Source organism: Melanaphis sacchari, unplaced genomic scaffold (genome assembly GCF_002803265.2).
Source record: "Melanaphis sacchari strain LSU unplaced genomic scaffold, SCAv2.0 Contig159_pilon_pilon, whole genome shotgun sequence".
Lineage (NCBI taxonomy): Eukaryota > Metazoa > Arthropoda > Insecta > Hemiptera > Aphididae > Melanaphis > Melanaphis sacchari.
The window spans coordinates 528,321-551,256 of record NW_020270721.1 but is presented as its reverse complement, the minus strand read 5'-3'; the positions used below and the strand labels follow the sequence as shown (position 1 = coordinate 551,256).

The window sequence follows — 22,936 nt, the reverse complement described above, 5'->3', positions numbered from 1 at the left end:
TATTTAATAATATTAAAGGATTAAATAATTGTTGTCAACATTTCATTGAAGTTTTGTATTCAAGTCCTTTATAAAACGGCTGGGTAGTTCGAAAGTGGCATTACTATAATATTAGGGATAGATTATTGAAGGCCTTATTTCCTTCTTATTATTCTTATAGTTATTGCATTTACGCCTTACACTCGTACATTTAATGTACACCGTAATTACCATATTGCATGTGCTCTTTATGATTCTGTATGTTATATTATAGAGTAGAGTATAGAATATAGATACCTACGTTGAATTTTAGTGGATAGCTTAATAATACTTACAAAGCAACCATTTTTTTATTTAACTCATACGCATTAATAGTTACAACGAAACAATTTTGTTGATCCAAGGAGCAGGTAAAAACACTTAATACTACAAAAACTTACCGATTGATTTATTTTGTTGAGATTATAATAAAACTTTACTATAAAATAAGCGTAACAAAATAATAGGTACATTCAATTATGTTCAATCAATAACTGGTGTTGAAAAACTTTGGTAAGGTAATACTATTGATTATATTATATTATATATTATTATTATTATTATATTATTATATTATATTATTTATTATATTATAATCAATGGTAATACCTATATATATATTACATATAATTGGTATGACGTATTTCTTGTATAAAATGTTTTTTTCTAAAACTGCCGACCGAAAATCACCACAAAATGATGAATCAACATGTATTATATATTCAATTATAATATAATATATTATTATATTCAATTTGTGACTTGAAGAATTCGTTTAATTGTTTTACTCTCGAGGATTTTTAATACGCGCGTTACAGCTAGAGAAGGCAATCATATTCTGTATAGCTACATATTATCATAAATGTAAATATGATATGTAATATTACTAAGTATCAAAAATAATCGAATACAGTCTTGTGATCATAATATTTATAATACTCACATTTGTTCATTCCAAAACATTTTATGCCGTGTTCACAGCGCGATGCTATTGCGGTTAAAGCTTCCTGTACTTCAAGAGCGTTTTCGAGGACGACCATTATAATTGAAGTTGTTGAGTTGTGGTTGTAGTCATGTGATGAGATGGTGACGATAGTTAGTGGTGGGAAGGGAGTAAAGGTGAAAAAGGCAGAAATTTAAATTAAAAATTAATGAAAGGCTGCAGCGCGGCGGCAAAAGCCGCGTGGCTAGGAACGACGAACGTGCTGTAGCGGTGGACGCCGGCTGCAGACTCGGGATAAAATGATAATGAGCGGAGGGCCGGTGGCGGCAGTGGCGGGCAAAGTCGTGGCGATGGGAAGTCCAGAGGGGGGCTGGGCTGGCGTTTCCGTGACGACGATACCGGTGGGCGGCGACTTTGGGCGGCGGCGAGTCGTAAGCTGTGCGGGTATGTAGACGGGCGGAATGACGAACGGAGCACCAAACTTCCATTGCTTCGTTCTGGCCGACTGGGGACTTCCCGCGCGGAGCCGCCCGCAGAAGTTGACAGGTCGGACGGGCGACGAGCAGCGAACGTTCGCGGCGGTGGCGGCGGCGGTGACGGCGAATACGGAAACGACGACAACCAAGACGACCTACAACTTCACTACTACAGTGGATGGTAAGTAACAGGAAGTATGGAAATATAATATATATGTAGTTTGGGTATCTATTCTGTTGAGTATGAAAAAAAATTTCGACGATAAAGGAAAAAGTTACTGGAAATTCTACCCATACCCTCTCCTCGGCGAACTTTTTCCATCGTATCATGATATAATATTATGCGGAACGATTTTTTTTTAACAGTGTCGGTGCTGGTTTTTTTTCTAAGCGTCAAAATTTTAGATAATTTCTAGTCATGTTGCGTGTTGTAAGCGTGTGGTGTTTGACAACAGGCCGTCACGGAAAGAACAAAATCAAATTATTTCAACGGTCGAAAACAACTTTATTGGAAAGACGATCACGTCTCGTCGAATAATAAGATTTTAGTAATGTTTATTTTATTTAAAAGAAGACACATAAGACTCCAATTTTTAAACGAATTTATGAACTTTAAATAACGTTAGGAAATTAAAAAAAAAATTAAAAATCAAGATAAAATGTTTCCCAGTGAGACAAGTTTATTTTATACATTGGCTTCAACACAACACCCTTAATGTGGATTGATATTGAATCTCTGGATAGACGATTTCTTGTTATATATTTTTCAAACTTCTAACCACATTAAAGACCGAGTTCGTGACGTAGATACCTACTATATTTTATAACTTCCACCATCATAGTTGTGAAAACGGCGTTGACTTTTTTCAAACGCAATACCATAAACACGATATACGAGTACAAGGAGCATTCCTTTAGTGAGCCGTTTGAAGCTCTACGTAAGACATCTTATTTGATATAGTCTTCATAATAATAAATTAAAACCATTTTGAAGAATACATAAATACAACTAATATAAATTAAATATTTTAGCTGAATCACATATAGTGACAATAGTGACATTAATAGAATTTGAAGAATTTCAAAGGGGAAATTAAAGGGGCCAAAGCCTACTTCATTGATTATAAAATAATATTTTTGTTTTACGAATCTAAACTTATTTAAATAATATTTTTTTATAACTTACGTTGTAAATAAAACCAGGCACGTATTCAAGGGTTTCATGTGTCTGGATCACCCAAAATGTTTAAAAATTAAAAATAAAAAGTTTTTTATATCAGTAATTGTGTGAAAAAATAAAATAAATATTGTACTCAACATTTTTTAGACCTTCTAAAATAATATTCTGGATACGTGCCTGCGTAATAAAATATAAGAATTTTAATCAATATATGAAGGAATCTATTATTATCTACAATCGTATTCATAATTTAGAGAGGAATAGTAAATCAACATTTTTCTAGGTCCGACCATTATTGCGCTGCTTCACATACATTTAAAAAGCTAAGTTCCGCATTCTATATCAGGTTCATTAATTCTTTCACATAAAACAGATCCGTTTTTACATTGTTGTAAATATTTAAGGTGTTTAGAAGCGTATTTGTAAATCGGAAGTTCATACCGTTTTAATAAGCAGGTTATGATCCTACGGGCATGGAGCACAAAATAAATAACATTAATCCTGATAGCGTAAAAGTCATATGTAATACCCTGTTTGTCCACAATTTAATAAGTTCTTAAAAACTCCAATAATGACGAATATTACCGGACTTACAGGTTAAAATTCTCAAATCGCCGTTTATAATAATGTAATATTGTTCTACGCCACATATAATATCATTGAGCATTACAATCGCGTGGGGTCGCAAAAACTATAATATATTTTTCTAGCCATTTATATAGCAGATGAAAAATAAATGATCACTGTACTATAGTTTATAAAAACAAATACTAAAATACCCATGTAATAGCGTTCATTTATATCATATAATAATATATTACATTGATACAGTGCAATAAAAACGATTTTTATAATACTTTTTTTATAGAACCGTATGGATTATAGACCCTGACTTAAATTCTTTATTATAATTGGGTCATTGCGCGCATTTGTACACTCGTTATGTAATGACTTATAACTAATATGTGTATACAGAGTGGGCTATAGTTAACAGTTGTATAATTTTAATGCATTAAAATACACATTATTCGTGTTTTCTAGTAAGATAATCGTGTAGGGCATACGTTTCTCATTTTAAATATTGCAAATGGCTTAAATAATTTTTCATGTCAAAATTACTTATTTTTATTGCTTGTATTTTTTGGTTGTACATAAATTATGACAAAATTAACTTTTTTAACCTTAACAAAATAAATAAATAAATATTATACAAGCTGTGCAGGTAAAACCGACTAAGTACATTAAACTAACTGCGTTCATTTTCTTAGGTACAATATTAATATTATACGAATTGAAACCATTTATTTAAAAACATTAATATACTAGTAATAATTTATTTTTAACTATCAATTTTTCAATAGTAATGCAAGCATAGTAGATTAATATAATAAATTAATGATTATTACAAAACTATAAAATACATCAATTTACTTATATTGTTCATTTTAAACACGAACACATAGACATGGTATAAACATTTCTACTAATATCCAACACTAAATTGATCAAACATTTCAATAGTTTAAATTAATTATCTTTGATTATTTAATATATTCAATAAAAATGGTTTGGAACTGTTAATAACTCCATACTTATGATTATAACTTTTAATTATCGCACTAGTAGATGTCCATAACTAAATAGTATGACGTGCCATATCGGTTTTATCAAAATTCAATACCTATTATAAATTTTATAATTTTTTTTTTTTTTTTTTTGTCAAAGTTTACTTATAGAATTTTTAAAAAAGGTTGATTTTGACGAAATTTACCATCTCCCTAATTTTTTGGGTAGATGAGATGGCCAAAAAATTCTAGTTATGATATGTTTTGCTGCACTTTTAAAGTCAAAAAAATCTCAAGTATTTTTAATAAGTAAAATGGTGTACAATATCTATGAATTATTTTTGAACTTGCTTAATATTTTCTCAAAACGTAAAATTATTCAGCTGGCAACATCTTTGATCGATTTAAATAAAAAAACCATTATGACATGATTTTAACATTATTAAAAAATAAAAATATATGATTATTTTTTTATTGTTTTCTGAAAATTTAATAACACGACACATAATCATTCCAATAAAAAGAGCAAAAACAAACACAAGCAAGTACAGACGTCTAGTTATTATTTCAATAATAATCGTTATAGTATTGGTCAGACCATTTTAACGTATATTATAAACATTTTATAAAGAATCGCTTTAAGTTATCTACATGAATATTACATACAAGCCTTTAAAAATACCTAGCTTAGTACATTATAATATATGAAATACGAGTGCACTCCATGGACTATGAGTAGTATAGGTGCTTATTGTTAAAGTACTTTGATAAAATATACGGGGTAATAGCTAGGTGTACTACTGCCATACTTTTCTTTTATTTATGCACTATATAATTATTTATAGTTGTTTTGAGTTTGAATCATATTATTCTATTTTAATAGATACAAGATGTTTTCATATGTGTGGGTGTGTGTGATTATGTATTTCAATATATGTAAACGAAATTCCGATAAAAATGATTTATTCAATTTTTTTTCACACTATGCTAGAAAAAAAAACATCAAAAATAGTAAATAACTAGTACTTGGTGATTTCAGATTGTGACACTCTGTAAAAACGTGCTAAAATAAATCTGATTATTAAATAAAATAAATATGCGCATAATGAAGTCTAAAAACCAAAACAACGTGCAGGAAAAAAAAATACGTGACACCACTGGATAAAATATCTGTTGTAATACAAAATAACATTGGGAAAAAAAACAGACTTATAACGTGTAAATATATGAATTGCAGTAATTGCACAACAATTTGCAATGTATAGATTATAAAATATCTGATTAAAAAAGCATTATGAGAGCACATTTTTTTATTAAACTGAAGGCATATAATATTGTTTTGATGAAAAATATTTATATGTGTATATATTGATATTACTCATTCGTTTGTTTGCTTTTTTTAATATTACTATATTATGTATATTATTGGAATTTAAATAGCTGTACATTATAATAACTGTATTAGAAATTCGTGAATATTAATTCAAAATTTATATTTATATTGTAACTGTATACTTTATTATGTGTAGATAAACAATTTTCGTAAAAATTCAAGGCATACAACCTGCAATATGATATAAGAATACGCTCGAGAAATCATTTAACAGTCAATAGAGTGTGCAAAACATTTCAGCATATATTATTCAGCACACGAATAAAACAAAATTAGTTTGGTTCCGATCTGATTGAATAACAATATGTTACTTAGTTCGTACTTTGTGTTCATTTTTCAAAGTGAACGGTCTATAAATAAAATGCCTAATAACATTATCATTCATATTTTATAAATATTAATATGGTATGTATGCTCAATGATGGACTTGATAGGCCGTAATTGGCCACTGAAAAAATTTTAATGAGTGACCTAAAAAATATAAAAATGAGCTCTGAGCTCTCATTTTGTTCATAATTCTCTTGAAAATTATAGTTATGTATTATTTAAATATTTATAAATATTTTATAATTCAAAATAACTATTTAGAACGCGGATTCATATAGACATTTTAGACTATGATTATTCTAGTAATAATATGTCTGCATATAATTCTTGTTAATTTTTGTGAGCTTTAAAATTAAACTTTTAAATTTTGAAAACGCATAAACCTATTTAAACTAAAAAAAAAAAAAGAAAAGAAAAATATACTAATTAAGTTTTAAAGTAATTAAGTAGTCAACATAAACCAATTTTACTCACGTAACAATACTAGGAATAATTATTGTAATCTATTCAGTATGAGATAGTAAAGTACAACTATAGAAAGTTACTTAGATTTAGATTGTAGCATGTTATGTAATTTCGTTAGAATTTTTTCCAATTATTAAAAATATAACATGTTATTATTTCAATTTGTTTTGAATATCGCGAATTAAAAAAAAAATTAATTATAATAATAGCAAAAAAAATATAAAACTACTATTGTCTATAATATTTTTTTCACCAATTTCAAACTTAGCAGAGAGATATAAACATATTGATTTTAAAATGATAGGTGAGTGTGTTTATGTGTGGTTTTTTTTGTGTAAATCTCTTATTATATTTGGAACAGTTAATATTTAGATTTTCAATTATGATATTTTTTGTTGTTGGGAAGTGAATTTGATAGTTACAGTCATTTTTTAATAATCAGGTAGAATAAAAACGGAATTTTGAATAAGACGAGAGTATTTCTATACAAAACCACTAATCAATTTTTTATTTTGTCTTAATTCAAGAGAAAATAACCGTAGAAATTTAAAATTTTCGATTTTTTTTTTTTTTTATATTATTATTAGAAATACAATTTTTGCTTGATCTTCAAAAAACTTGAAAATTTAACACAAGGTTTTTTATTCATTTTTATTATTGAAATTTGAAAAAAAAGTGAATGTAAATTCAGAATTTTTTTATAAGCATTTGTAGTTCAATTTTTTTTTAATTCGAGATTTGTTATATAGTTAAAAATATAGTATGAAATGTTCAATTTAATAACTCAGGCTTAGAAACTTAATGTAAGAATTATCTTAAGTAGTTCTTACTAAAACTTTAAAGTCTAATAAATTTATACTCATAATTTTTTTTTTTTAAACATTCGAATTTAAAATGTAAGCAAAATTAAATATATTAGAACAAAGATTAATGATTTTAGTTATTTTGTTGTAATTCAAAAATATTTGCAAGGATTTCAAATATTTACGTTTATTATTATATTCAACTATATACGACATTTTAAATATTTTAATTAAGCTATTGCCTATTGGCTATTTATAATTTATACCGATATCGGCAATACCATATTAATAAAATTAATATAATAAATTCATTAAATTCATATAATAACAGTTAACCATGGTTTATAATAATATACCCGTATTTATTTTGTATTTATTATTAATATTCAATTAATGGTCTGATATCGCTCTATTCAAAATTGTTTTTTGTAGGCGATGATTTATTATTAAATTCAAATTGATTTCATCCATTACTTAAACTCAATGACGACTATACTTGACTTTCACTGTAAAAATTATGCCTATGAGTAAATACCTTTTAAAGAAATTATTAAGGATTTGAGAAATAATCACGAACCATGTTTTTTTGTTATATGAAAGTAACTAATAACTAGTTACTTTTCCGATTGAAAAGTAAGATAATTTCTTTAACATTTTGTTTGATAAATGCGTAAAGTAACTTTATTATTATTATCGCAATATGTAACGAGTAAACTAACTTAGCTGACACACTATATTTATGTATAATTTTTGTTTAATTTATTATTTGACAATATTCATAATTTATAGTATAGGTCATAGCCGGTAAATGGATTCAAAGCACAAGAGCTTCTGGACTTTGAACATTTGTCATTTGTATCGCTGCCTATTCTGTCCCTACGTTGCACAAAAGAACGGATAGGTATTATAGATTTATAAGTAGACGATACAGCATAACCACACATTAGTCTCGAATGTATATATGCGACGAGTAAGGATAAAGATTTGGACATATATCGGCCGAATAATATATCGGTCTTATGCAAAGTTATAAATTTAAAATGTTTATTTTAAACATAATATTATATATTAATGTATATTATGAAAAAAAAAAAAAAATGTAAGCTATTTGTTTGTCAAACAAACTCAAATACTCAATAATACGTATTTAAAACCATCTCATTTTATGCCTATAATTATTTTGGATTGTATCATTATGACGGTTTAGACGTATAACCATTGGATCTTGGAGTGTAGTTGACGCGTCACACGAAATGTGTTAGTGTGTCACACACGATATGCATGAGTGGCTTATAGCGGAAAAAGGATAATGTCTATATAAACAACAGTGGGTTATTTTTTTTTTAAATAAAAGCATTTTAATTTAGGTAATAATAAAATTGAATGCGAGTGTAATAAAGTTTCATGTGTATAATATATATATATACAGTGAAACCTTTAATACCGGACACTCTCAGTCGTCGTCATTTTGTCCGTTATTAGAGGGGAGGGAATTCTTGAAAATAATTTGAAGAAATTATTAATTACACATGTACAATATTTATTATTTATATGTATATATATATATATATAATATTTATAATTGTAATGATATGCTCACATATCATTGTTTATTACATATACATAAAATTAAATCAAATAAATTAACGGTCAAGTTATCGCACGCAGATTAAACCCTACAAACATTCTTTTGCCACTGATGAAAGAAAACGACTTATATTATATGGTCACAAAGGAATTGATCCATGAGTTTGACAATATCTCGCAAAGCGTGTGAACCAATTTTGTTAGCCAGCGGAGGCGGGCCATGGTACAATGAAGCTCTCTGTCGTATAGAAGAAAGACTATTTCTTCAAAAAACGCTAAGTTCTCTCTTTGGCGGCATCGCCTGTGACTCTGGTTGGCTTGACCACGTCGTCTTCTCTCATCAGTGCGGGCGCACCAGATAAGCGAGCAGGAGCTTTTCTCAAAACCACCAAACGGCATACACACAAGACTCTGCGAGCGACAGCTGGACTTCTTTCTTTTTCTAAGTTAAATCAGTGTTGTTTTTCTTATTTAAACATAAATTTTCCTTAAATCGTATCGTAACTTGTGCCACCTTATACCTTTCTCCGAGGAACGTACTATAAGTATTCACTGCGGCGAAACAGGTAAAGTGGATGTTTAATATACTAATTGTTAGTACGGTTTCTGTTACTATCTAATTCGTGTAACGGTGTATTTGATCACATTTTTGAATCACGATCTCGAGAACCCTCCAAAGAATAGGAGGAAGATAATAACACGAGAACTAGTATATTCAATATTTATTAATACCGGACTTACATACAAGGCTTGTGTCCCTTGTGTCAGCCCGGCTGCATTAAACTTATACCTTTTATCGTACCATTTAATATTTTTATATTTAAACGTTAGTTTTATTTTTTGTGTTAATACATAATAATGATATTTGAATACATTATACATTTGTATTATTTTAAAGCAAATATTAATTGTATATATTATTATTTAAAATTATAATATGTGCATATTATGTATTGTGTATGAAAAAATAAGTAAAAATGTAAAAAAAAATAATTTTAAAATAAAAATTAACATTTATTGAAAAAATCAGTTACTTTAGCTTGTTTAAGACCTTGATGCATAGTTACCTAACTTAACACGTTCGAATACGATGGAATCACTTATCACAAACACAATTAAGTACGAGTAGGATAACTTCACAGAACATAATCAAGGAAATTATTTCAGCAACAGAATAATGAACGAATAAGATAAACTTTAATTGTATAATAATTTATAATACATAGTAGGAAGATTAGATTAGATTGACATTCCACGATTATTCTATATCAACGATAAAAATTGTCAAAATCAAAATTAAATTTTCATATAAGTGTTCGTTATTTAGAGTATCCGGTATTTAGAGGTTTTCTTATATGAAAGTAGTGAAAATGTTCCAGTATCCATAAAAATGTCTATTACTTGGAGGTGCCCGTTAAAGGAGGTTTCACTGTATACATATATATTTTATGCGAGGGACAATACTCCCCTCGGGGTGTTTCATCTCTGTATATTTTTTTTATGATACGAAATTTTTTCCCTCTTCAACTATTTAATTAAATTATAAAAATCAATATCCTTTTATTTTTATTTTTATTTTTAGCCTGTTTATCTATTACTTCATCACAGATATTAGTAGAAATGTTTTAATACACTGCCATTAGAACAGAAAATTACAATTCAAGAATTAAAATTCTATTGTTATAATTTAATTTTGAATTGCTCGTGATAGAATTACTAATACCAAAACAAATTGTTGTCTAGAAGCGTGATCGGTAGACCAGCGTAGATATAGTGCACAGTCAAGAGTGGTGCATTTTGATATACACCATGATTGTAAATAGTATGGTCACGTATTTATTCTCATTGATATATATTTATATTATTATTATTATGTTATTCTGTGGCATGGTTAAACGATATTAGTTTTATAGTCATATTGTTCTTTTTATAGTCACTTTATCTTATATAGATAAATCTTTACATTGGTTACCATTTCATCGTCTTGTCATACCACGATCGATATTACAATACTATAATAGAGCGAACAGTGATTTAATAAAAATAAAGGATGTGAAAGATGTTCCATAAGGCCTTTCCTTTCGTATTTTTTTTATTTACTTTAATGTTAATAATCATTAATCTTCCGAAATTGAAATTTCTTTTAGCTCATATTATCACCCGTCATATTTAACCTATCACCATATTATTATCTAACAATATTGACGTTAAAAAATTAAAGAGATTATAACGGTGCTATATTTTAATAATAATTATTTTTCCTTTAAGTTATAACTATTATAAGTTTATGTTAATAACAATAATATACAGTAAAATAAATAGGTACCTACGACGTTATTGGCAATAATTATTAGCTCAGCCATCCTACAGTAATGTAATTACTCAATTACTTATATCATAAAATATCTTTAAAAATAAATGCTGACATCGTCTCTGATTATAATATTTTTTTGTAAATAATAATTTATTATTGTACTAAAATATAACATATTTCATGATTTATTTACTCAATGACAAGGTACACTTGAAACTTACAGACTACACTATACGTACAGCTAAGCAGTCTTTCCTGGTTATTTTTATACTAAACTTAACTCTAGGCACTGTTTACTAACATGGCAAATGTTTAAATAGTTATATTTTTTTCTTATGAAATCTCACATTTTGAATTTTATATTCGCAGTCCCTATCATAAAATAGAATACTTCTCGATTAATGCAACATTCTACAAGTCATATACAAGACACCAACTATTTTTTATTTGTTATAAATTCATACTAAAATGACTTAAATAGTGCAGATTCAAAATACTAAGTAGATTAAAATAAACACGGTTGAATATCATGAATACATTATTTACACAAAGAATAATATTATAAAATCGATTATTTTTTATACAGCTTTTACTAGCTTATATTAACTTTTAATATAAAAACTAATTATCATAATCAATTTTAGACTATTTTATGCTTTTAAGCTGACTAATAAAATTAATATAAACACGAGTAATAATTAAGATAAGATAACTGTAGTAATTTATAAATGTATACATAAAAGTGTCAAAAAATATTATGTGTGTAGGGCGATTCAGAAAAGGGCGACGGGGCCATTTTTCCACAGGCCCCATTTTAAAGTTGTATTATATGTCGTGTACTTGTGATATCTGATAATATTAACATCTACTTAGTTAGAAATAAGTATATTGATACAATATAATTTAGCAGCGATCTACGTATTACATAATTTCTCAAAATCTCTTTTCAATAATTTATTAATTGCATACTTATTTCAATAATACTTATAAAGTTTAATTTTATATCGTTTAATTAAATTGTTGTATATAGTTTTGGAAATTATTGTCGAAGAATTTTATCAGTTAAGATCTAAGGCTGGAACGTCAAATTCATTATTCATTCGAGATCAATTTACTTTTTATGACAAAAAAATTATTTCAATTACATGTGTTTCAAATACAAAAACAAGCAAACGTCAAACTGTTACTCAACTTTCACAATCATGCGGGCAATTGGTAAATTATTTTCGAGATGGGATTGCAAGATAAAATGTATGACTAAAAAATGCAAGAGCTACCTATAAATTATATTATGTTAAAGTCGGTAACACAATAGTACCTACATAGTTTGCAAATATGAAATGAATAATAATTTTTTTTTGTATAGAAAATTTTTAATAACTATAAGTAATTTGTTTTCATAATATATAATTATAATTTTTATTTCCGTTAATTATAACTTTTACTAACTCAACTTGCATATTCTAAAGTATAAACAACATGTTTACTAAAAGCCCAAATAAAATTAGATTTGCAGCATATACTGAGCACAAATAGTAAATCCTAGTATTAACTAGTAAAACGTAGTTTAACCTAGTAATTCAGATGTTTTGGCTAATAAAATATAATGAATTGGTCATAATAATACATATGAACAGCTGGTATCACACACACATGAACACATTATATATTATCTTCGTTATGTTTGTTTATATAATAATAATTATTGACATTGTGAATTATATAATACCTATGTTAATTATATTACGAGTCGTTATCGCCGTTCGATATTTGTGCATAATAATTATTATTTAAGTTTATGTAGTAGTCTGGAAAATATATGAGTATACGATCATAGTCTGTTGGACGATAACCTTATGTAAAATATAATTTTTTAATTAGATCTAAGATCTAAACTAACAATAAAAAAATTATCTAACCTTATGTTTATCAATATAATTGGGCTACCACTCGATACATAGAACCTAACCAAATATGTTAGTTGCTGGTTGTTTCAGCATAGATTTGCGGATGATGATCGTTCAAGAAAATTGGATCCATTAGAAATTTCAACAGAAAAAAAATTTCTGTGGAATGTTTTAAAAATTGTTATATTAAATTTACGATAATATGGAATACAAATAAACAGAAACTTTTATATCATATATTATATAACTATTTTAAAATACAACACTTTTTAAATTTTAAATTAATATACAATAACAGATAAATCTAAGTTAATTGGTAAAGGCGTAAAGCTCCCTTGTACCTATCATATATTTAAGCTTTTAGGTGTATACTCAAAACAATATTTACGACTGCACCACTGATTAGGTAGGTACTAGTCTGCGCTAATCGCCACTTAATTGTCATATTTATGTGTGACGTATATTAATGTTCTTATTAATTGTTTTTAGTTCTGAAAGCGCTCTAATAGCCTTTTGATGTGAAATGTGATATTTCAAATATCTACTGGCGCGCCTTTGTGAATTTGTGATACGATGCCGTGACAGCCCAAAGTTCAATGCCCAAACGTTATCAACGTAACCGTGCGGCAGTTGTATCTATCTTCAGGTCAGTCAAATGTCGTCGGCTTTCGCCGTACTTTTTCTGCTATAAGTCATATGACCCGTCGCTTTTCGTTTTTATCTCCACGTTACCGTGTATTTTATAACTTGTTTAAGTCTGTTGCAATAAATTATTTAATACTTTTTATCTGCGTTTTATGCGTAAATTGGAGTAAATCTCCAATCCTTTACTAAGATCGACTGGTTCTACCAAAATCCACAAACCGACTAATTACTTTCACTAGCTAAACTACGTATCGTTATCATAGTATGACATTACAAATCGTGTTGTTTTCTATCAATATTACGTTCTCCGCTTGTTTACATAGTAAATACCAACTTTCTTATCAATTTTAATTGTTTTGAATATAATATTATAGTCTAATTTCATCAACTGTATTTTTAATATCAATTTATTTCAATGTTTCACATCTATCACGCGTCTCGCGACAGCTTTTTTTTTTTTTATTATAATTGTAGTACTAGCTGAAATAGTTATCGATCATAGTTGTTTATTATTGTAGTGAATTGTGTGCGCGAATCGCCTCTAATTTTATTTTATCGTTTGCGCGAATCGCCACTTTTTTATACACATTTTTACGATTTTTTCATATTTCTTTTTGTGTTTTCTGTGTCTGTGAGAATTATTTGTCATAGCTAAGTAACAGCTGGCCAGTCTGTGCTTCACAAGTCGTGAGTTTTGTTTATTATTATTTGTATTTATTATTGAGCCAGAAGGGCCACATATTATTGTTATATTTAATATTTATATTGTAGCTCTAATAGCTTTGGGTGATTTTTATATTATTGGGTCAGAAGGACCACATATTATTATTATATTTATTGTCATATTTTAAAGTGATTAGACATCCCAATTTTGGCGGGCAGTTCGTTGGCAAGTAGGTGTCTCGTTAATATGCGATAAAATCAGGACAGTAAAATGTACCGACTTTTACTCGTCGTCTCGCTTTTGTCCTGATTTCTATTAATAGTTAATTGACTCTTATTTTCACTCGTGGTTTGTGTATTTTATGTTCTATCAGATCATAGTATGAGATTATTTTGTACAGTTTTTATGATTTACCTACACTATGTTATTACATTACTTATTACCACAGTTGTATATCTACAACCGTGTTTATCATCATAGACATTGGTTTTGATCAGGACTTCAATCGGCTATAACCATGGTTTCAGAAATAATGATCAAGTGATGACAAATGATAACGAGATAACAACGTATAACATATTAACATTTTAATTTTTAAAATTGTAGCAATCTAAAATGTTCATAATTATTAATTATGAAATTTAAATATTAAATATAGACAAAAAAAAAGTCACAGTTTAAAATAGAAACTCTTTTTGGATACCAAAACAAATGTAGATATGAATTGTTCAGAATTTTATAGTACCTATTTTAAAAATATCTCCTGTATTGCTCAAATTTATTGCATCAAATAATAAATAGTATTCTCATAAATAATATACATAAATATAATTGATGAAAAAAGTATTTATTTTGCTATTGTTTTTATAATATATAAGATTATTTAATTATAAAATTATTTTTTATTTTTTTTCATGTCTAATTTTAACCACTAGTTTTTTTTTTTAAATTCTTGTCCCGTTTTTAAAGAAATATTATTTGGTCACTTAATCATATTTAAAAGTGTCGAGCGAAAAGGACTAACGTTTCTTAAACATTTAATTATTTTATTTGGCGTACTTGTATTATTATTGATTTATTTCATTTACTACATTCATATTGTATATTATTTTTACCTGTTAGGCCAAAAAGAGCCTTAATTATTTATATTCTATTATACTATATATTTTAATACTGAGTTACTTTATTGTTCATTTGAGTCACCTATCTATCACTATTTTTTTAAGTTTACATACACTTTCCTACAATCTACATACACACTTGTACACAACACGTATTACATAACTTAACAGTATTTGCCGTTCGAGCTATTTTAGCACTACACACATCAGCTATTTCTACGTAGTTTTTGGTCTTAAGTGTTAGTGCACGAAGTCATAAGTTTTAGGTATTTTTTTTAATTTTTATGTCCGGGCACGCGTATTATTATCATACGCTCCCAACCAGTACACAGGATTTTACGATAACATACATACCAATACTATAAATAAAATAATAATAAAATTGTCAAAATTTGATACTTAATTTTTATTTCTATGCTGAACAAATTATTCACTATTGAAATTATAATTATGAGTTAACAATAAAATATCAAGGTAAAATATAAAATTTCGTTTTAATTACATAAACCAAATTATTATTGACTAGGTAGCTTAACAAAGATCTGAAAATAGCTTTATTTATTTTTGAATTGTTACAATTTTTTTAATAATGCTCATAATAAATTAATATCTATACTACGCTCTGCAATAAAATATCCGTTATTTAGTTACTCATAATATAATTATAAATAATAATAATGAAACCCTTACTATAAAATAAAATATTATATAAATAAAAATAATATATTTTTAGCATCTAGGTTTTACAATAAAGTGACTTTTTTAAATATATTTTTTTTAAATAGTTGGGAAAAAAAATGAAAACTAATAATAATATTTATACATCTCTAATTATGAAATCAAATTTATATTTTTGAATGTATATTAAATTTTACCCGTTGAACTACGTTTTCTCACGTAACTTTCACATCACATCATATGCAAATTTTAATATTTTTCTATATAATATTATATTCATGTCAAAGAAAAATAATTTTTTTCATTAATACTTAAAAATGTAACTATGTACTTATTATCATATTTTAGGTTATTGTTTTTAGGATGTTATTGAACCACATAAAATCTTGACAAAATTAGATTTTCATGAAAACTATTCATTACAATTGGTTTTAAAACTTTATAAACCATGACTAAAATTAAACTAAATGTCTTCAGTAACAAAATATTATTGAGAAGATTTTATCATATTTTTACCATTATTTTCACTGTCAACACAATCGTAAGATGACAGCTGGTAAGACATCAGAAAACATCCTAATATATTAACTTTTGGGCTATAGATAATATTTTACATTGACTTTTCAATTGTACATGTATTTCATATCACAAACTATGAAATTATTTTTTCATTAAAAAATGGTATCTTTTATGTCTTTTTGTATAGACATAATATTTCTTAGGAGTCTAAAATAGGAATTAAAATTGTAAGCATCCTAAAATATACAATTTGAAATAACTATAGGTTATACATTCTATATTCACGACTATGTCATGAAAGTATGAAACATATTCATAAGACTTAACCGTTAATTGTTTTATGGGTTTATTTGAAAAAAATCCAATTATAATATATGTAATTAAAAGTATAGTTATATAGAGCTGTTTCAAAATTATGGGACATTTTATTCTGTAAAAATAATAATGATTATAATATTAATAGATCCTTTTATCATATTTTATAATATATTTATATTTGTTGTACTTTATACTTTATATCATATTAAAAATTAATCAAATTCATTGTACATTGTCGTTATGGAAAAACTAACTTCTCTCAATGAATAATCAAAAAAATGATTTAATTAAACATTAAGAAGTGTTTGTTGTTGATACAATAGTACTAACGGTTATAAAATATTTAATATTTCAAGTTTTCTACAAACGATTTTTGATGTTAATGACTTGCCATTTAAACTTTTTAATAATTTTTTTTGTGTGGATATGAAAATATTAAATTTGCAACTTTAAAGGGTACGCGAGTTCTGGATTATTATAATTACAATCATCAGTGTAATTATCAAATTGCAAATATTCCAGATTTGAACGAATGACATTTAATTTGTCTACTTTATGGTTAATATTACATAGTAATAAATTAATTTCATTATTATAAAATTTTTGCCATTAATCATAATGTTTCATATTATAATACTTTAACGATTTTCCAATTGATCAAATGTATATACTACAATATTATATTTATTTAAGTATGATATATATTCTTTGCCTTTGTTTAGTTTGTATCTTTTGTAATCTTCAAATAAGAATTTAATTTGGTAATTTTAATATTTTACTATGAAGTGTTTTCGAAATTTTGCTCATGTTTAAACTCATATATATGCAAATTAATACACAATAGTATAATAATTCAAATTATTTAAATTAAATTTTCAATTGTTAAAATAATTAAAGTTTCAATAAAATAATGTTAAAATAAATAATTTAGTTTTAATTTTTTTTTTAGAAGTATTCAATATATGATTTTTAATACATTTATATATAATCATTATTTGAGGTGGTATATTGTGTATCGTGTATAATTTAAATAGATCATTTGAACTAATGCACCTTGTATAATTCAGCAGTTAAATATTTTTCAACAAAAATTAGCATTGCTTTCTAATCTATCTATGTATTATACAAGTTCTTAATTTTAGTTTTTACAATAAATTTAACTTAGAAAATGACTTTTCATGATTAAAACATAAGTGTGTATAATATGTTAGAAAATTATCCGAGCAAACTGTTTTATTTAAAAACTTTTATTGTATTTTAATTTACTATAATACAAAAAAATTGTATTTTAGTTTTCTATAAATATAATATCGTTTTCTTGTTTTTGTGATTCGTAAATTAATTTTATCACAAAAAATTGTTGTAATTTGATTTAAATATTGTTATTTTTTCTGAATAGGTACATATTTTTAGTCAAAACAAATAAAATATTGAAACAATCATATCATTAGTATCTGACCTAGTTAAATCGAATAAATTGTAGCTTGTAGAAAAATATTATTTTATTCAAGTGGTGTAAACGTAAATAACTATTAGTTCAAAAAATAAAGGATGATAGTATTTATTATAATATAAAATAACAAATAAAGAACATTTTGGTGTTCGTTTTTAGAAATACGTATTAGTAAAACTAAAGTATTAGGTTTATAGTGACGTTTTTGAACAGAATACTTGCTTATATCATTTTTATTTGATTTGAACATTATAAAAATAGGAAACTCGCAATACTTTTCTTAATGATAATAATTGGTAACGACTAACACAAAACAGTGGAAAACGGGAACATCAATACTTACGTAAAAATGTCGTATAAAAAAAATCGATAATTTTATTTTTATAAAACAGAAATAAATAATTATTACAACTTAAAATATTCATTACATAATATTTATATTCGCATTTATACAAAAAAAATGTATACGTATTAAATGTTAAATTTTGACAAAACTGTAACAATTTTAAACGTACTTATAGTTAAAAATGCACATAATTTTCAATGTACTCACCTAGGAATAAAATATAAAATATATGGCTTAGAAATTGTATGATGTATAAATGTTCCTCATTACATGTTTTCTTTATTATTTTAAAAATAGTGAACGAAAAAGATACTGTAAGCGTTTTAAACTAAATTTTACTAAATTGGAAATTAAAATGAAATATTACGTACGATTTTTCATTTAACGGTATTGTGATTCAAAAAATATTACTCGTAATTGGTATTTGAACTTTCAGCTATTACTTAATTATAGATAATGCAATTTTAAAAATATTTAAAATGTTGTAATAAGCTATTAAAATTTAAAATAATAAAACATATAATTCAAATACCACAAACCTTTTCAAACCGATTTGTGACAAGTCGCTATTACCTTATTTACAATTTTTTTTATTAAAATTCATTCAACCCATTTAATTAAGTAGTTATTAATTATGATATAAGTTATATATTAAATTATAAATCATCCTTAAAAATAGTGATAATAATCATAGGTGTGCACAGACCTTTGAGTCAAGTATTGCTAAATTCAATCTGACCATCCACCTCTACCCCTGTCACGACAAGACATTTTCAATATAAACTTTGAAATGATCCTTTTTTTTGGTAATTAGAAAATTTAAATAATCATTTTTCATTATTTCACACTTACGATTCATCAATATTGATTTAAAATTTTAACCAAATATTATCTAATAAAACAACTCAAAACATAACATAATATTAACAGTTGTCAATTAACATTAGTATTTATTTATTATTATAAATTATTCATTATGTAATTTTTATGTATTTGTATATTACATACTATATTATCATGATGTCAAGTAAAAAAAAATGTAATTATTAAACTATTTATTTTATACTTATCTTTAATCGTGTAAATAGCTATGATTTTGATTTATTTTGTTATCAATTTCTACGGCTTAACGTCTTATTACTTTCTTAGGTACCAAGTATCACCCACGTAAAAAAAATGGTTCAATTGGGGCTAAAGCTCAATCAGCCCTACTCATGCGCACGTCTATGATAAAAATTGTATTTTTTACTCAGAACTATTACGACGATTTTTTTAAATATTTGTATGGAATTAAAATTTCGCAATAATCCCAAATAGGTAGGTACGTTTTTTTGTCTAGCTATTAGTTCTAGAATCTAAATCATTAAATATAATAAATCCACAGTAGTCACCACTACTGTAGATAAAAAAAAAAAAATCAATTATTAATCATTATAATTGCATACTGTTGTTTAAATGATAATATTTTTGAAATCTTAGACTATATTGTGCGAGTGGCTCTGATTACAGTTGGCTAGTGGTTAACTATTTTGTATTCTATTAGATGGGAAAATAATCAAAAACCTCAAATAATGTACCTATATTAACTCGGGAAATTGGTATTTTAGAGTTGGTGCGAGACTGGACTCAAAGTCTAGTATAATACAGAAAGTTAAACTTAGGATATTGATATAAATATAAACATTTTACTGTTTAATCAATATTAATAGATTTACCATAGAATATACTTTATTCAATTTTTTATAGAAATATATTTTTTTAATCAATATGCTATTAGATACATGGAATTTTAAAATTATTTCACATCACAATTCACTGTTTTAAATAATAATTTAAAACAATAACATTGAGAACTAAAACTGTTTTTTTTTTTTTCTACATTCTAACTGTTTATAGTATGTATATTTTACATGAACAAATCAATTTACTAATATTATTATTAAATATTAATTAGATTTATTAGAAATATATTGTATAAAATATTTACAATTAGAAAAATTATTATCAAGTATTATAAATAAATAAAAATTCATTAGTGGACTTGTATTAAATTCCAAAAGTGGGCAAGATAATAAAAATAATTAACTCAAGTAAAGTTAAAAGAACACAAGATCAGTAAATTAGAAGTTAACCGTTAAACTCGAAAAGTTAAAATTAATTGGAAAAAAATATTAAATTAACTCAGTTTAAAAAAACGTTATCTATTTTTTTTAAAATTAGTATGTAAATCACATAAAGAGCGATTGCGTCTTTCCAATTTACTAAATTATAAAAACAATTTAATTGAACTTTAATCATAATGTTCATTGTACTGTGTAAATAATCCCAGTTTTAACTTAACATGATTATTATTTATTAATTTAAATTTATAAACATCTCAAATTAATAATTTAACATGTATGACGTTTACTCGCACATATTTATAGTTTAATTGGATATCCTGGAAATTTAAGAGTGGGGTAAATTACAATCTACCAAAAAAATATTATTATTATGATCATCATCATCGTAGATTTTCATCGTTTTTACAATAGCGCTGGTTTAACATAGAATGTGACTTATAATATATATATATATATATTAAATGCACGCGGTAGCACCCCTTCGCTTTTCGTGTGCAAAGGGGATGTATTTCGATTAACGTAAGATTTCGTGTTCAGAGGAATCGTCATCGTAAAGTTGTAAGTATTTAATACTTCCTCTCCAACACAAAAACATTTCTTTACGTGTATATACATATTCATGCTTTACGATCCGTTCACATTCCCCGTGCATGTATATGTGTGTGTGTGCGCGCGCATGAACGCGTATTATGTCTCGTCGGGACCGTTTTGTAGGCGGACCCGAAAAATGAGGTCAAACATCACTGACCCGCCTTTGCACCCTCTTCTACAACCATAGAAACTAGGAGGGACAGGGGATCCGTGCGCCCGAGGAATCCCGAACCATAGGCTATCGATTATGTTTTTAAGTACGTGCCGTCCAAAAGTCCCCTTCTGGAGAGAACTTAGCGCCACCGTCACTGCAGCCGCGATATGCCAGGATAATCGGAAATTCGATATTTCCCTTTTAGGTCAACCACGTTTGCATGGAAATCTTGAAATACGGTTTAAGAATAATATTATACTTGTACACGATAATATTGTGTATACTATTATACACAAGGGTATAATATTATTAACATAACGTTGTACGGACTTACGATTTAATATGAAAACAAATAACAATTCTTTAATGACAGAGAAAAACTTCATTTTACATTATATAATAATAAATATCATTTATAAATAGTCAATAAAAAATTTTTTTTAGATAATTATAAATACTTTAAAACACTAACTTTTATTCGTATTTTTTGACAATTTTTTATTTTCATTATCATTGTATTTTATACTACATTTTTAGAAATTTTGCTCCAATTTACAAATATTTTTAGGTTTTCAAGTATATTATTTCCAAGCCTAATTAATTATTGATTTTCCCTGGGTTTATTTATACCAAAGCACGTTTCGGTTTCCTCCTGCGAATCTTTCAGAGAATTTCATGTCAACTTATCGGGATTGTACAGCGTCTGTAAATATTCACTTTTGCTACAATAAACGTGTTTCTACCATACTCTAATGTAATAATATTGATGCGTTTGTTTATGACCAACTATTTACAAAATAGTTCGAAACCAATTTCACTTAAAAATTCAAGTATAAAATATCTATATAACTTTTCTCCAGGTTTACACAAAAAACGCTGTAGATAATATATACGTGGTATAGGTTGCATGTTTTTTAGTATGTCAATTGAATTGCAAAATTGGACTCTACCAAAGATCATATTTCACAGACTTTATGACAGTTAGTTTTAAATTTTGATAATAGAAAAAAAATGTATAAAAAAAAATAAAAATAAATATAGTAAAAAATATAATGATATTGTGATTTTTAAATTTAATTTTTTTGACTTAGTTCCAGACCGTTTATAAATTACTCCATAGTTAGATATATATATATATATATATATATATATATTACTTCCTTTATTTCTTATAGATAGGGAGAGCGTAGTAAGTTGACGAATCTAAGGTTTGAATGATGATTACGTTATTAAATAATAATCAGAAAATCTTGAAATTTCGTATAAGCATTGTCTTAAATATTAAAAACAACGTGTAATAGTTTTAAGACTTAATATTAAAGGGTTTATTACTTGTAAATTTTACA

At 26.2% G+C, this 22,936-nt stretch overlaps 1 protein-coding gene across 1 annotated transcript in view; it reads left to right on the top strand.

Moving 5' to 3' along the window:
• Positions 1–1,502: 1,502 nt before the first annotated feature.
• LOC112592140 (glutamate decarboxylase) overlaps positions 1,503–22,936 on the top strand; it is a 93,250-nt gene continuing 71,816 nt past the window's right edge. The window contains exon 1 of the mRNA XM_025336135.1: positions 1,503–1,618. Within this exon, the coding sequence (XP_025191920.1) occupies positions 1,616–1,618 (3 nt within the window). The 5' untranslated portion in view covers positions 1,503–1,615. The remainder of the gene's footprint in view (positions 1,619–22,936) is intronic.